The sequence below is a fragment of the Taudactylus pleione genome, unplaced genomic scaffold, assembly GCF_031769625.1.
Source record: "Taudactylus pleione unplaced genomic scaffold, aTauple2 ptg001334l, whole genome shotgun sequence".
Taxonomy (NCBI): domain Eukaryota; kingdom Metazoa; phylum Chordata; class Amphibia; order Anura; family Myobatrachidae; genus Taudactylus; species Taudactylus pleione.
Genome location: NW_028285734.1, coordinates 2,426,334 through 2,439,873, shown reverse-complemented (window position 1 = coordinate 2,439,873; position 13,540 = coordinate 2,426,334). Strand labels below are relative to the sequence as shown.

Genomic DNA, 13,540 nt, shown 5'->3' with positions numbered 1-13,540 from the left:
ACACTCTAATCCTGCCATCCCAGGTATCACCGGTGCTCCCTAACACTCCCTTCCTGCCGCCCCGCGTATCACCGGTGCTTCCTAACACTCCCTTCCTGCCGCCCCACGTATCACCGGTGCTTCGTAACACTCTAATCCTGCCGTCCCAGGTATCACCGGTGCTCCCTAACACTCCCTTCCTGCCGTCCCAGGTATCACCGGTGCTCCATAACACTCCTTCCTGCAACCCCACGTATCACCGGTGCTCCCTAACACTCCCTTCCCGCCCCCCCACGTATCACCGGTGCTCTGTAACACTCCCTTCCTGCCCCCCACGTATCACCGATGCTCCCTAACACTCCCTTCCTGCGATCCATAACTTTCTTTTCCCGCCATCTTGCGTATATCCCATAATACTTGTCCTGTCACCATACGCATACCGCGAGCGCTCAGTCACTGCTGGCCCTGAGGGATCGTTTGTTCTGCGACAGCTGGAGAGCAGCAGATCACACCAGCTTGGCAGGACACATAAGGCTGGTTGGCAGGACATATAAGGCTGGTTGGCAGGACATATAAGGCTGCTTGGCAGGACATATAAGGCTGCTTGGCAGGACATATAGGGCTGGTTGGCAGGACATATAGGGCTGGTTGGCAGGACACATAAGGCTGCTTGGCAGGACACATAAGGCTGCTTGGCAGGACACAGAAGGCTGCTTGGCAGGACACATAAGGCTGCTTGGCAGGACACAGAAGGCTGCTTGGCAGGACACATAAGGCTGCTTGGCAGGACACATAAGGCTGCTTGGCAGGACACATAAGTCTGCTTGGCAGGACACATAAGTCTGCTTGGCAGGACACATAAGTCTGCTTGGCAGGACACATAAGTCTGCTTGGCAGGACACATAAGGCTGGTTGGCAGGACACATAAGGCTGGTTGGCAGGACACATAAGGCTGGTTGGCAGGACACAGAAGGCTGCTTGGCAGGACACAGAAGGCTGCTTGGCAGGACACAGAAGGCTGCTTGGCAGGACATAGAAGGCTGGTTGGCAGGACATAGAAGGCTGGTTGATGTGCGCTGAAGTGTGATATGTTGCAGGGCGCTTTGCATCTGGAGATGGAGTCGGAGAAAGAAGATCTGGTCCATCAAATGACCCAGGAGCGCGAGGAGCTGCTGGCACGGTACGAGATGGAGCGCGAGGAGATGAGCGAGGAAATAACATCTCTGCAGCAGGAGCGAGATGACAATCTCTTACAGGCGGCGAGCGAGAAACAGCAGGTGAGGGCAGCCAGCAACATTACGCTGAGATCAACATAGATACCGCCATCAGCCTGTTACATAACCATCAGCCTCACACAGGAGCATTATGATCCATGGGGGAAACTTTCTGTCCTGAACTTATTAGACTTCCTGTCAGTAACACTACTCAGGGGAAACTTTCTATCCCAGATTCACCAGACTTCCTGTCAGTAACACTACTCGGGGGAAACTTTCTATCCCAGATTCACCAGACTTCCTGTCAGTAACACTACTCGGGGGAAACTTTCTATCCCAGATTCACCAGACTTCCTGTCAGTAACACTGCACGGGGTAAACTTTCTATCCCAGACTCATTAGACTTCCATTCAGATACACTACATAAGGGAAACTTTCTGTCCTAGGCTCAACCAATATCCTGTCAGATACACTACACAGGGGAAAGTTTCTGTCCTAGGCTCATCTGACATCCTGTTAGTTACACTGCACGGGGGAAACTTTCTGTCCCAAGCTCACCAGACTTCCTGTCAGTTACCCTAAGACAATGTCAGGATTTGATAACAGCAGGTTAAACTTAGTTGATCTAAATGAATATATTTGTTCTGTGCGTGAATTGGGCTTTGAGTCATTTATTTTATATTGTTTTTACGGACATATTTCAGGCCCTGTCACTGAAAGAATCGGAGAAAGCGTCTCTGAGTGAGAAACTAAACAACCTTCAGCACACGATGGCCGCTCACAGCCTGGAGATGGAGTGCCACAAGCGGGAGAGCCAGACCAGACAGGAGCAGGACCGGGTGAGCACCTGAGTCTGTGTACTAGATGGGGGGAATGCATGTGACGGGAAGCAGAGAGGTCCTGGGAGGAACACATCAGAACAGCTGGCTATGGGGATGCCTTATCATGCACAGTACACGGGATGCATGGGTTAGACATTATATTTCCCTGTACTGGCTGTATACCCCATATCTGGCGGTTGGGATTTGCCTGCTCCCTGTCCTCCGTTTTCACCGCATGACCTGACCCGTACCCCCAGTGACATCAGAGCAGCTTCCAATGATGTAATATCCACCCTGGTGACCATAGACCTGCCCCTGCCAGCCTTTATCACACAGGGGACAGGCAGAAGGGGGAATAAGGTGAATTTGAGGCAGATAAAGTCACTTTCTGTATTGGGAGGCTAAACTGCACGGAGATAGGAGCTAAGTAGATTCCTGCAACATCAATGTCTTTATTAAGGAATTACTGTGTGGGGTTGATTCAGTTGGAGCGAGGCGGGGGGTGCTATTTGCCATATACGGTACCCACAGCAAAAATGCAGATTTTTGTGCTCACCTGTATGGGAGCAAAGGAAGATCTGCAATGTGGGATCGTGAGGTAATCCGGAACCTGCAAATTCCTAATGTACTTACTAGAATGCCTAGCCTAAGATGTTGGACGTTCATACGCTCATACGCATGTGCCAGAAATACAGGGACACCTGGCTAGTGACGAGTAGGTTCCGCTGTACATAACAGCAGCAAGCCTGCGGGGAATGGGCTCCTGATGCTCTCTGCAGTACTGTGTAGATAGTGTACACCTTGCCTGCTGGATGGGTAGTGGAACCCTGCCATTGATGGCACGTTGAACTGCCACTCACACGTGTTCTATAAGGTTCAAATCTGGCAAACGGATGTCTGTAGATGTGCCGGGAGTTCTAATGCATGCCAGCTGAAAACGCCCAACACCATAACGGTGCCACCGCCACCCAGGACTGCCCCATGTTGGCATACGTGGTCCATTGCCTTGTAGGGTTTTCTCCACAAGCGTAATCAGCCATCTGCCCAAAACAGTTGAAATTATTGTATGTAAGAATCCAAATTTTCTGTTGATTTCGGAGTGACCCATCTCTATGGCACCTGCTATCAGGCTAAATCGTGATACGCTGCCATCTTCACTGCGCATTATTGACAATGGATTGCAGAGCTATCTGCCTAATATATTACTACTATTGCGGAACATACCATTTGATGCGGGGGGTGGTGGCATGTACTGGGAATGGAAGAGGCTGTCTCGGCTTTTCAGGCACTTGAATTATGTCGCAGTGTTTCACTATCTTCGCAGAGCACAATCATCACTCTCAACTCAGAGATGAAGAGTCTCCGGGCGCAGTTTGAAGAATCACTGGAGTCTCATGAGAGAGAGTTGAAGAGTCTCCATGAGCAGATCCGAGATCTGGGGAAGCAGCGAGAGACGGCTCTGCGGGAGGTGAGAGGGAAATAAGTTACTTTGTGAGCTGGAGATCTGATTCTTTATTGTGTATGGGTAAATGTACAGTGCCCTTTGTGTTCACTCCTAGGTGGAGGAACTAAAGACTCAGCTGTGTGTGGTGGAAGACGCCAGGGACGCGCTGCGGCGCGAGCTGATAGAGGCGCACAGGCGTGTCCGAGATAGTAACGAGTCAGTGGAGGTTCACAGGAAGGAAATCCTGGACCTACGACGATCTCTTGGTGATGAATCCAAAGCGAAGGAAGCATTTCAGAAATCTAATGAGGAGCTGCGAGGAGCGGTGCGCCGGGCTGAGAGCGAGCGCATTAGGTACTCCATCTTTTTAACGCTGTTCATTATTTCCTTTATATTTGAGTGAGAAAAGAAGGAATAATTGTCATATTTAGTAGAATTTGCACTAATGCTGTGATTTGCTCACTATAAAATAGGCTGGTCACTTACCTATTGTACTCTCTCTCCTATTGGTTGATTTTCTTCCTCTCTGTGATCCCTTCGCTTTCCTCTCTGTGATCCTTTCCCTTTCCTCTCTGTGATCCTTTACCTTTCCTCTCTGTGATCCTTTCCCTTTCCTCTCTGTGATCCTTTCCCATTCCTCTCTGTGATCCCTTCCCTTTCCACTCTGTGATCCCTTCCCTTTCCTCTCTGTGATCCCTTCCCTTTCCACTCTGTGATCCCTTTTTCCTCTCTCTGATCCCTTCCCTTTCCACTCTGTGATCCCTTCCATTTCCTCTCTGTGATCCCTTCCCTTTCCTCTCTGTGATCCCTTCCCTTTCCACTCTCTGATCCTTTTCCTCTCTGTGATCCCTTCCCTTTCCTCTCTGTGATCCCTTCCCTTTCCTCTCTGTGATCCCTTCCCTTTCCTCTCTGTGATCCCTTCGCTTTCCTCTCTGTGATCCCTTCGCTTTCCTCTCTGTGATCCTTTCCCTTTCCACTCTGTGATCCTTTCCCTTTCCACTCTGTGATCCTTTCCCTTTCCACTCTGTGATCCCTTCCCTTTCCACTCTCTGATCCTTTTCCTCTCTCTGATCCCTTCCCTTTCCACTCTCTGATCACTTCCCTTTCCTCTCTGTGATCCCTTTTCTCTCTCTGATCCCTTCCCTTTCCACTCTGTGATCCCTTCCCTCTCTCTGATCCCTTCCCTTTCCACTCTGTGATCCCTTCCCTTTCCTCTCTCTGATCCCTTCCCTCTCCTCTCTGTGATCCCTTCCCACTCTGTGATCCCTTCCCTTTCCACTCTGTGATCCCTTCCCTTTCCACTCTGTGATCCCTTCCCTTTCCACTCTGTGATCCTTTTCCTCTCTCTGATCCCTTCCCTTTCCACTCTCTGATCACTTCCCTTTCCACTCTCTGATCCCTTCCCTTTCCACTCTGTGATCCCTTCCCTTTCCTCTCTGTGATCCCTTTCCTCTCTCTGATCCCTTCCCTTTCCTCTCTCTGATCCCTTCCCTTTCCTCTCTCTGATCCCTTCCCTTTCCTCTCTCTGATCCCTTCCCTTTCCTCTCTCTGATCCCTTCCCTTTCCTCTCTCTGATCCCTTCCCTTTCCACTCTGTGATCCCTTTCCTCTCTCTGATCCCTTCCCTTTCCACTCTGTGATCCCTTCCCTCTCTCTGATCCCTTCCCTTTCCACTCTGTGATCCCTTCCCTTTCCTCTCTGTGATGCCTCCCCTTTCCTCTCTGTGATCCCTTCCCTTTCCACTCTCTGATCCTTTTCCTTTCTCTGATCCCTTCCCTTTCCACTCTCTGATCCCTTCCCTTTCCTCTCTCTGATCCCTTCCCTTTCCACTCTGTGATCCCTTCCCTTTCCTCTCTCTGATCCCTTTCCTTTCCACTCTGTGATCCCTTCCCTTTCCTCTCTCTGATCCCTTCCCTTTCCACTTTCTGATCCCTTCCCTTTCCACTCTCTGATCCCTTCCCTTTCCACTCTCTGATCCCTTCCCTTTCCACTCTCTGATCCCTTCCCTTTCCACTCTCTGATCCCTTCCCTTTCCACTCTCTGATCCCTTCCCTTTCCACTCTCTGATCCCTTTCCACTCTGTGATCCCTTCCCTTTCCACTCTGTGATCCCTTCCCTTTCCACTCTGTGATCCCTTCCCTTTCCTCTCTGTGATCCCTTCCCTTTCCTCTCTGTGATCCTTTCCCTTTCCTCTTCCTGATCCTTTCCCTTTCCTGTCTGTGATCCCTTCCCTTTCCTCTCTGTGATCCCTTCCCTTTCCACTCTGTGATCCCTTCCCTTTCCACTCTGTGATCCCTTCCCTTTCCACTCTGTGATCCCTTCCCTTTCCTCTCTGTGATCCCTTCCCTTTCCTCTCTGTGATGCCTCCACTTTCCTCTCTGTGATCCCTTCCCTTTCCACTCTCTGATCCTTTTCCTCTCTCTGATCCCTTCCCTTTCCACTCTCTGATCCTTTTCCTCTCTCTGATCCCTTCCCTTTCCACTCTGTGATCCCTTCCCTTTCCTCTCTGTGATCCCTTTCCTCTCTCTGATCCCTTCCCTTTCCACTCTGTGATCCCTTCCCTCTCTCTGATCCCTTCCCTTTCTTCTCTCTGATCCCTTCCCTTTCCTCTCTCTGACCCCTTCCCTTTCCTCTCTCTGACCCCTTCCCTTTCCTCTCTCTGATCCCTTCCCTTTCCACTCTCTGATCCCTTCCCTTTCCACTCTCTGATCCCTTCCCTTTCCACTCTCTGTTCCCTTTCCACTCTCTGATCCCTTCCCTTTCCACTCTGTGATCCCTTCCCTTTCCACTCTCTGATCCCTTCCCTTTCCACTCTCTGATCCCTTCCCTTTCCTCTCTGTGATCCCTTCCCTTTCCTCTCTGTGATCCTTTCCCTTTCCTCTCTGTGATCCCTTCCCTTTCCTCTCTGTGATCCCTTCCCATTCCACTCTCTGATCCCTTCCCTTTCCACTCTCTGATCCCTTCCCTTTCCTCTCTGTGATCCCTTCCCTTTCCTCTCTGTGATACCTTCCCTTTCCACTCTCTGATTCCTTCCCTTACCTCTCTGTGATCCCTTCCCTTTCCTCTCTGTGATCCCTTCCCTTTCCTCTCTGTGATCCCTTCCCTTTCCTCTCTGTGATCCCTTTCCTCTCTGTGATCCCTTTCCACTCTGTGATCCCTTCCCTTTCCACTCTGTGATCCCTTCCCTTTCCACTCTGTGATCCCTTCCCTTTCCACTCTGTGATCCCTTCCCTTTCCACTCTGTGATCCCTTCCCTTTCCACTCTGTGATCCCTTCCCATTCCACTCTGTGATCCCTTCCCTTTCCACTCTCTGATCCCTTCCCTTTCCACTCTCTGATCCCTTCCCTTTTCTCTCTGTGATCCCTTTCCGTCTCTCTCTCTGTGATCTGTTCCCTTTCCTCTATGTGATCCCTTCCCTTTCCTTCTCTCTCTCTGCGATCTGTTCCCTTTCCTCTATGTGATCCCTTCCCTTTCCTTCTCTCTCTCTGTGATCTGTTCCCTTTCCTCTATGTGATCCCTTCCCTTTCCTTCTCTCTCTCTGTGATCTGTTCCCTTTCCTCTCTGTGATTCATTCCCTAAGGAAATTGCAATACTTGGGGAAAAACATGTAAAGGGATTTTCATGTATATTTTAAGTATATATAATTTTAAGTAATAATAAAAACAACTGGTATAGTTGATATCTCCTTATATAAAATTTTTGACAATCTCCACTTCTGTTGGTCCATTTTATTTTTCAAATGTTATTTCATTGTAATTATATAATCTATTGCTTGTGCCTGGGCCGTATCGGTGACCTTTACCTCCACGCTTGTAGCTTGAAGCGCAGTAATGAGGAGAGAGAGCAGAGGCTGTCTGTAATGGAGGAGGCTCGGGCAGTCACGGAGAAGGAGGCGGTTGACCTCCGCAGCAGTCTGCGGGAGGTGGAAAGGTCGCGGCTGGAAGCACGGAGGGAACTGCAGGATCTGCGCCGACAGGTGAGCAGGAGGTGTCGGATATATGTATATATATATATACTGCGGCACCAGGATGGTGGGATGGCTCTTTATGGGGGGTTCATGCGTTAGTGGTTAGTACCTGGATGACGTATGTTGTGCTTTACTGAGAGTTATGCATCAAGTGATCCTGGGACTTGTAGTTCCACAGCTGTTGTAGGGACACTAGTTACGTTGCACAATCTGCATCCTTCCTTATTTCTCTGACACGTCACAGCTGAAAGTTCTGGATGACGAGGGTGCAAAGCGCGGCCGGGATATGGCAGAGTTGCAGACTCGCCTGTCTATGTGTGAACAGCGAGAGGAAGAGACCCGCCGAGACAGCTTCACCTTGAAACAGAAGCTCATGGAGTCCGAGAGTGGCCGGGAGGCTGCCAGGAAAGAGGTGAGCTCCTGTGATCACAGATGCCTCTCTCTGACCGAGGCACGGTGTGGCTCACTGATGTCACTTCCTCCCACAGCTCAGCACACTGCAGAGGAAACTGTCTGAGCTAGAGGGCGACTTCAGCCTGCGGGAGAAGGAGCTGCAGGGTAACCTGGAGGAAACCCGCGGTAATGAGAAAAAGCTGCTGGACAATGCCCGCAACCACGAGCTGAAACTTCTGGCCTCACAAGAGGAAGCGGCCCAACTAGGCCTCAGACTGAGCGCCAGCGAGGGCCGCGTGCATGGCCTGGAAGCGGAGCTGGCACGCCTCGAGGGGCTGAAGAGGGAGATGGAATTTAAACTCAGCAGCTTGCACTCTGCGCTACGAAGGACGCTCGGGATTGGTCGCGCTGGGCGCACGCCGAGTCCCGCCATAAGAGGGCGCAGTGGCTCTCCCAGGAGGTCTTTCTCCCCGCTGAAGGGTGAGTATAGAACACACTGCGACATATGATGATTTCTTAGTACTGGTGTGTGACCGTTTCCTTTTCCCCCACTCAGGCTTTGACAACACTTACACCACAACCACTGATGGGCGTGGAAGCCCCATCCCGCGTACGGGCAGCCCTGAGCGCAGTAAGACTCCAGAGCGTGCTGCTTCCCCCGCTCGTGGGGAACAGGTGTCCGCTGATATCGACCCCGAGGTGATTCGCGCTGCCTTACGTGACTTCCTGCAGGAACTGCGAGACACTCAGCGAGAGAGGGTACGAGGGACATATCTGCATTTGGGGACCCTTGAGGGCCAGTTAATGTATTACAGCTTGTACTTGGACCATTACAGGGGGTGTAGCAATGCTATGGTAAGGGGCTTACACACTATTCCATGTCTACTTCCCTAATGCTGGAGCTGTGCGAGTGTTCAGGGCACTGCCGTATGTATGGGCGGAGGCATCGCCCAGGTCCGAGCCCTCAGTGGTTGTATAGACTTGGAGTAAATCATATAGACACATGTTATTAAATGGCTTGAATCTAAGTAATACAGGAATATGAATTGTCTTCACGTTTCCATTGGCTACACCAGGATGCTGACTCTTCCTTCCTTCTATCCCAAGGACGATCTGAGCACACAGTTAGGAACCGCATCTCGGCAGCTGGTGGAGATGGAGGCCGAACGAGACGGAGCAGCCGCGCGGGTTCAGCAGCTGCAGAAAGTTCTCTCAGAGGTTGAGGAGGGTGAGAGTGAGAGGGTGAGGGGGAGCAGCTTCACAAAAAGGGAGGAAGTGGGGCACAGATTGACGTTTGGGGCTGAAGGTTGTGAGACTACTCCTAGTATAGGGGGGCATGGCTCCAAGTATATGGGTGAAGGGAGTATGGCTTTGAATGGTGGGGGTGAAGGGATGCCCAGTTCCGAGTAGTAGGGGTGAAGGGGGGGAACAGATCCGAGTAGTAGGAGTGAAGGGGGGCACGGCTTTGAGTAGTGGGGTGATGAGGGGTCATGGGTCTGAGTAGGAGGGGGTGAAGGGTGTATGGCTCCAAGTAATAGGCGTGAAAGGGGGCATGACTCTGAGTCATAGGCGTGAAGATGGGGCACAAGTCCGAGTAGTTGGGGCTAAGGGGCTGGGAACTGCTCTGAGTTGTAGGGGTGGGGGGTACGGCTCCAAATAGTAGGGATGGGGGGGGCATGGCTCAGAGTAGTGGGGGTGAAGGGGGTATGGCTCCGAGTAATAGAGATGAAGCTGGGGCACAGGTCTGAGTAGTAGGGGTGAAGGGGGTGTGCATGGCTCTGAGTTGTAGGGATGGGGTATGGCTCCAAGTAGTAGGGATGATGGGGGTGGTATGGCTTTGAATAGTAGGGGTGAAGGGATGTAGGGGTGCGGTGTTTGGCTCCAAGTAGTAGGGATGAGAAGGGGGGTCATGGGTCTGCGATGTAGGGGTTAAGAGGGGTATGGCTCCGAGTAGTAGGGGCAAAAGGGGTTCATGGGTCCGACTAATGGAGGAGAAGGGGTGGGCACGCGTCTGAATAGTAGGGGCAAAGGAGAGTCACGGGTCCTAGTAGTAGGGATGAAGGGGGGGCATGGATCTGAGTATTAGGGGCGTTAGGGGTTCATGGGTCCGAGTAATAGAGAAGGGGGTAGGCACGTGGCTGAGTAGTAGGGGTGACGGGGGACCGCCGTTATACTCAGTGAGTACTGCTTAGGGTGTCGCCCTCCTCACACATTTCTTTTCACGTTCAGGGAGGCGCAGCGCGGATGGGAAACTCGGCAACGTGCAGACTGCGCTCATTCTGCAGGAGGAAACCATGCGTCGCTATGAGAGGGAGCGCAAGATGGCGTTAGAGAAAGCGTCCAGCCTGGAGCGCAGCCTTCAGGCAGCGGAGAATGAGCACAGAGCGGCCCAGGTAATCGTACAGTGCTGCGATGTACAGCGGCCACATGGCGGAAACCTTCTTACCAGTGGAAATCTGACGCTCTTTCTTACTGTGATGTAGTGCGGCTCATGATGGAGTACGCATGTGTGCGTCTTATAAATACGGATAATACCGCTCACGTTCTCCTATTGGATAATCACTGATACATTCAGCTGATATAGTGGCTAATACACTAATGGCGCCTGTTCTGTAGATCTGCGCAGCACACGTCAGACACGTATTACTTATGTACTTATAATAAAGCCATTTTCTGGCCAGGAACCTCGTGTTGTAGGGTGCTCATACCATCAGTCATAGGGAATGGGGGACGCTGTCACCCGCTAACACCATAGCAGACACAAAGCAATCTCGGGGCTGATTCAGAGCCGGACGCTCTGACAAGAGCGCTCACTCTGAATCAGGGCCGGCCTACCTAAAATTGGAGCGTCCTCTTGGACGCTCGCATAGTTGTGGGTTACCACACACAGCTTATGCAAGCATCCATGATGATGGTCGCGATGGTCAAGACCATCGGGCTTGCGACGAGACCCTTGTGGTAGGGTCTCGTTGCGGCAAGCCCTGGAGTGATTTTGGCTCCATCAGAGCGGAGAGCACTCCCACTGACATCACTAGTGATGTCAGTGGGGCCGGACCCAGACGGAAAGGCGTTCCCATGGGAACGCCTCCGTCTGGGCAGCCACGCCCCCGGCACGCCCACCAAAGGGGGCGTGCTGTCAATCACCATCGACAGCACGCCTCCTTTGGTGTGAGACCTCGAACAACGGCTTCCCCGTCGCTCGCCGGGTCTTGCGCATGCGCACGACGGAGCTCCCTCCGTCGTGCGCATGCGCACTTGGGCACCATCGACCCACTTGCGAGCGTACAGCGCTCATGAGCGGGTCTGAATGAGACCCTCTGTCATCTCCCATCTATTGCCCTCCCCTCCCCTGCATGGAAGGTACAAGGGCGATCACCAATGACTGACCGAATGTACTCTCAATTTTGTGTCAGGACAAGGTCAATAAAATGAAAGCAAATGAAGCGAAACTTGACAGCGACAAGCGTCGCCTGAAGGAAGTGCTTGATGCCGCTGAGAATCGAAACACAAAACTGGAGCTGTCCCGCCGAGGGCTGGAGGGGGAGCTGCAGAGGGTCAGGCTGGTGCTGGATGATCGGGAGACAGAGATGCAGGCCATGCAGCAACGCATAGAAGCCCTACAGAGACAGGTAAATGACCCCCTCGCCCTAACACATACTTCTTAAGGCAAGATAGGCGCCATTATAGGAGTTACCCGGCAGATTATCCAGGAGATGGTACAACATTGGCAGAACACACTGTTCTGGACAGAAGCACGAAGATCCTACAGACAGTTTAATGCCTGGAGTAATTGTCAGAGGAAACGTGTCCTTCTTTCCCCAGCTGTCGGAAAGTGACGGGAAGGTGAGCGCCCTCCAGATCTGCGTAGATCGCCTGAATGTGACACTCGGGAAGGTGCAAGAGAATGAAACTTCCTTAAAGGAGAAGGTGCATAGTCTGTCCAGTGCTCTCTCCGAGAGTAACTCCAGCTCCAGCGCCTCTCACGAGAAGATCGGACAACTGCAGAAGACACTGACCAGCAGCGAGCATGAGAGACGCATCCTCCAGGTCAGTCCTGCAGCGGAACTTGGAACTTCTACGCGGAAGAAATTGATGTTGTATTCTGTAAATGATGAACGGTTACAGTGGTTGCTCCATACACAGGAACGTCTGGAAGCTGCGCGACTGGCAGTGTCGGAGGGCAAGAAGCAGAGCACCGGACTGATTGAGCAGATTCAGGAGCTACGGGATGAGGTGGCAGAGGGAGAATTGCGGCGCATGGAGCTGGAAGGACAGATTCGGCAGCTACAGGAGGTCAGTTATCATCTCTTGCCGATACCCTCCCTTATCCCAACCACCAGTCCAATGCTGACCCGTCTACCCTTCCCACTACCACCAGTCTTATGCTGGCCCCCGACTCACCTTCCCTTTCCACTACCACCAGTCTATGCTGGCCCCCGACTCACCTTCCCTTTCCACTACCACCAGTCCTATGCTGGCCCCCGACTCACCTTCCCTTTCCACTACCACCAGTCCTATGCTGGCCCCCGACTCACCTTCCCTTTCCACTACCACCAGTCAAATACTGACCCATCTACCCTTCCCACTACCACCAGTCCTATGCTGGCCCCCGACTCACCTTCCCTTTCAACTACCACCAGTCCAATGCTGACCCATCTACCCTTCCCACTACCACCAGTCCTATGCTGGCCCCCGACTCACCTTCCCTTTCCACTACCACCAGTCCTATGCTGGCCCCCGACTCACCTTCCCTTTCCACTACCACCAGTCCTATGCTGGCCCCCGACTCGCCTTCCCTTTCCACTACCACCAGTCCTATGCTGGCCCCCGACTCACCTTCCCTTTCCACTACCACCAGTCCAATGCTGACCCATCTACCCTTCCCACTACCAGCAGTCCTATGTTGACCCCAGACTAACCTTCCCTTTCCATTATCACCAGTCCCATGCTGACCCCTGTCTACCCTTCCCTTTCCACTACCACCAGTCTATGCTGGCCCCCGACTCACCTTCCCTTTCCACTACCACCAGTCCTATGCTGGCCCCCGACTCACCTTCCCTTTCCACTACCACCAGTCCTATGCTGGCCCCCGACTCACCTTCCCTTTCCACTACCACCAGTCAAATACTGACCCATCTACCCTTCCCACTACCACCAGTCCTATGCTGGCCCCCGACTCACCTTTCCTTTCAACTACCACCAGTCCAATGCTGACCCATCTACCCTTCCCACTACCACCAGTCCTATGCTGGCCCCCGACTCACCTTCCCTTTCCACTACCACCAGTCCTATGCTGGCCCCCGACTCACCTTCCCTTTCCACTACCACCAGTCCTATGCTGGCCCCCGACTCGCCTTCCCTTTCCACTACCACCAGTCCTATGCTGGCCCCCGACTCACCTTCCCTTTCCACTACCACCAGTCCAATGCTGACCCATCTACCCTTCCCACTACCAGCAGTCCTATGTTGACCCCAGACTAACCTTCCCTTTCCATTATCACCAGTCCCATGCTGACCCCTGTCTACCCTTCCATTTCCACTACCACTAGTCCTATGCTGACCCCCGACTCATCTACCCTTCCCACTACCACCAGTCCTATGCTGGTACCCGACTCACCTTCCCTTTCCACTGCCACCAGTCCAATGCTGACCCATCTACCCTTCCCACTACCACCAGTCCTATGCTGGTCCCCGACTCACCTTCCCTTTCCACTACCACCAG

The 13,540-nt window shown here is 52.5% G+C and overlaps 1 protein-coding gene across 3 annotated transcripts in view; it reads left to right on the top strand.

Annotated features, from left to right (window-relative positions):
* The window catches only part of CROCC (ciliary rootlet coiled-coil, rootletin), a 92,558-nt gene that overhangs the window by 65,369 nt on the left and 13,649 nt on the right, over window positions 1–13,540 (top strand). For all 3 annotated transcript variants that reach the window (XM_088463252.1, XM_088463253.1, XM_088463251.1), the window contains 13 exons: window positions 1,077–1,256; window positions 1,898–2,032; window positions 3,339–3,482; window positions 3,574–3,812; window positions 7,275–7,434; window positions 7,670–7,837; window positions 7,914–8,298; window positions 8,375–8,577; window positions 8,926–9,046; window positions 10,048–10,211; window positions 11,232–11,447; window positions 11,641–11,865; window positions 11,962–12,111. In XM_088463252.1, coding sequence (XP_088319378.1) covers window positions 1,077–1,256; window positions 1,898–2,032; window positions 3,339–3,482; window positions 3,574–3,812; window positions 7,275–7,434; window positions 7,670–7,837; window positions 7,914–8,298; window positions 8,375–8,577; window positions 8,926–9,046; window positions 10,048–10,211; window positions 11,232–11,447; window positions 11,641–11,865; window positions 11,962–12,111 — 2,490 coding nt within the window. The remainder of the gene's footprint in view (window positions 1–1,076; window positions 1,257–1,897; window positions 2,033–3,338; window positions 3,483–3,573; window positions 3,813–7,274; window positions 7,435–7,669; window positions 7,838–7,913; window positions 8,299–8,374; window positions 8,578–8,925; window positions 9,047–10,047; window positions 10,212–11,231; window positions 11,448–11,640; window positions 11,866–11,961; window positions 12,112–13,540) is intronic.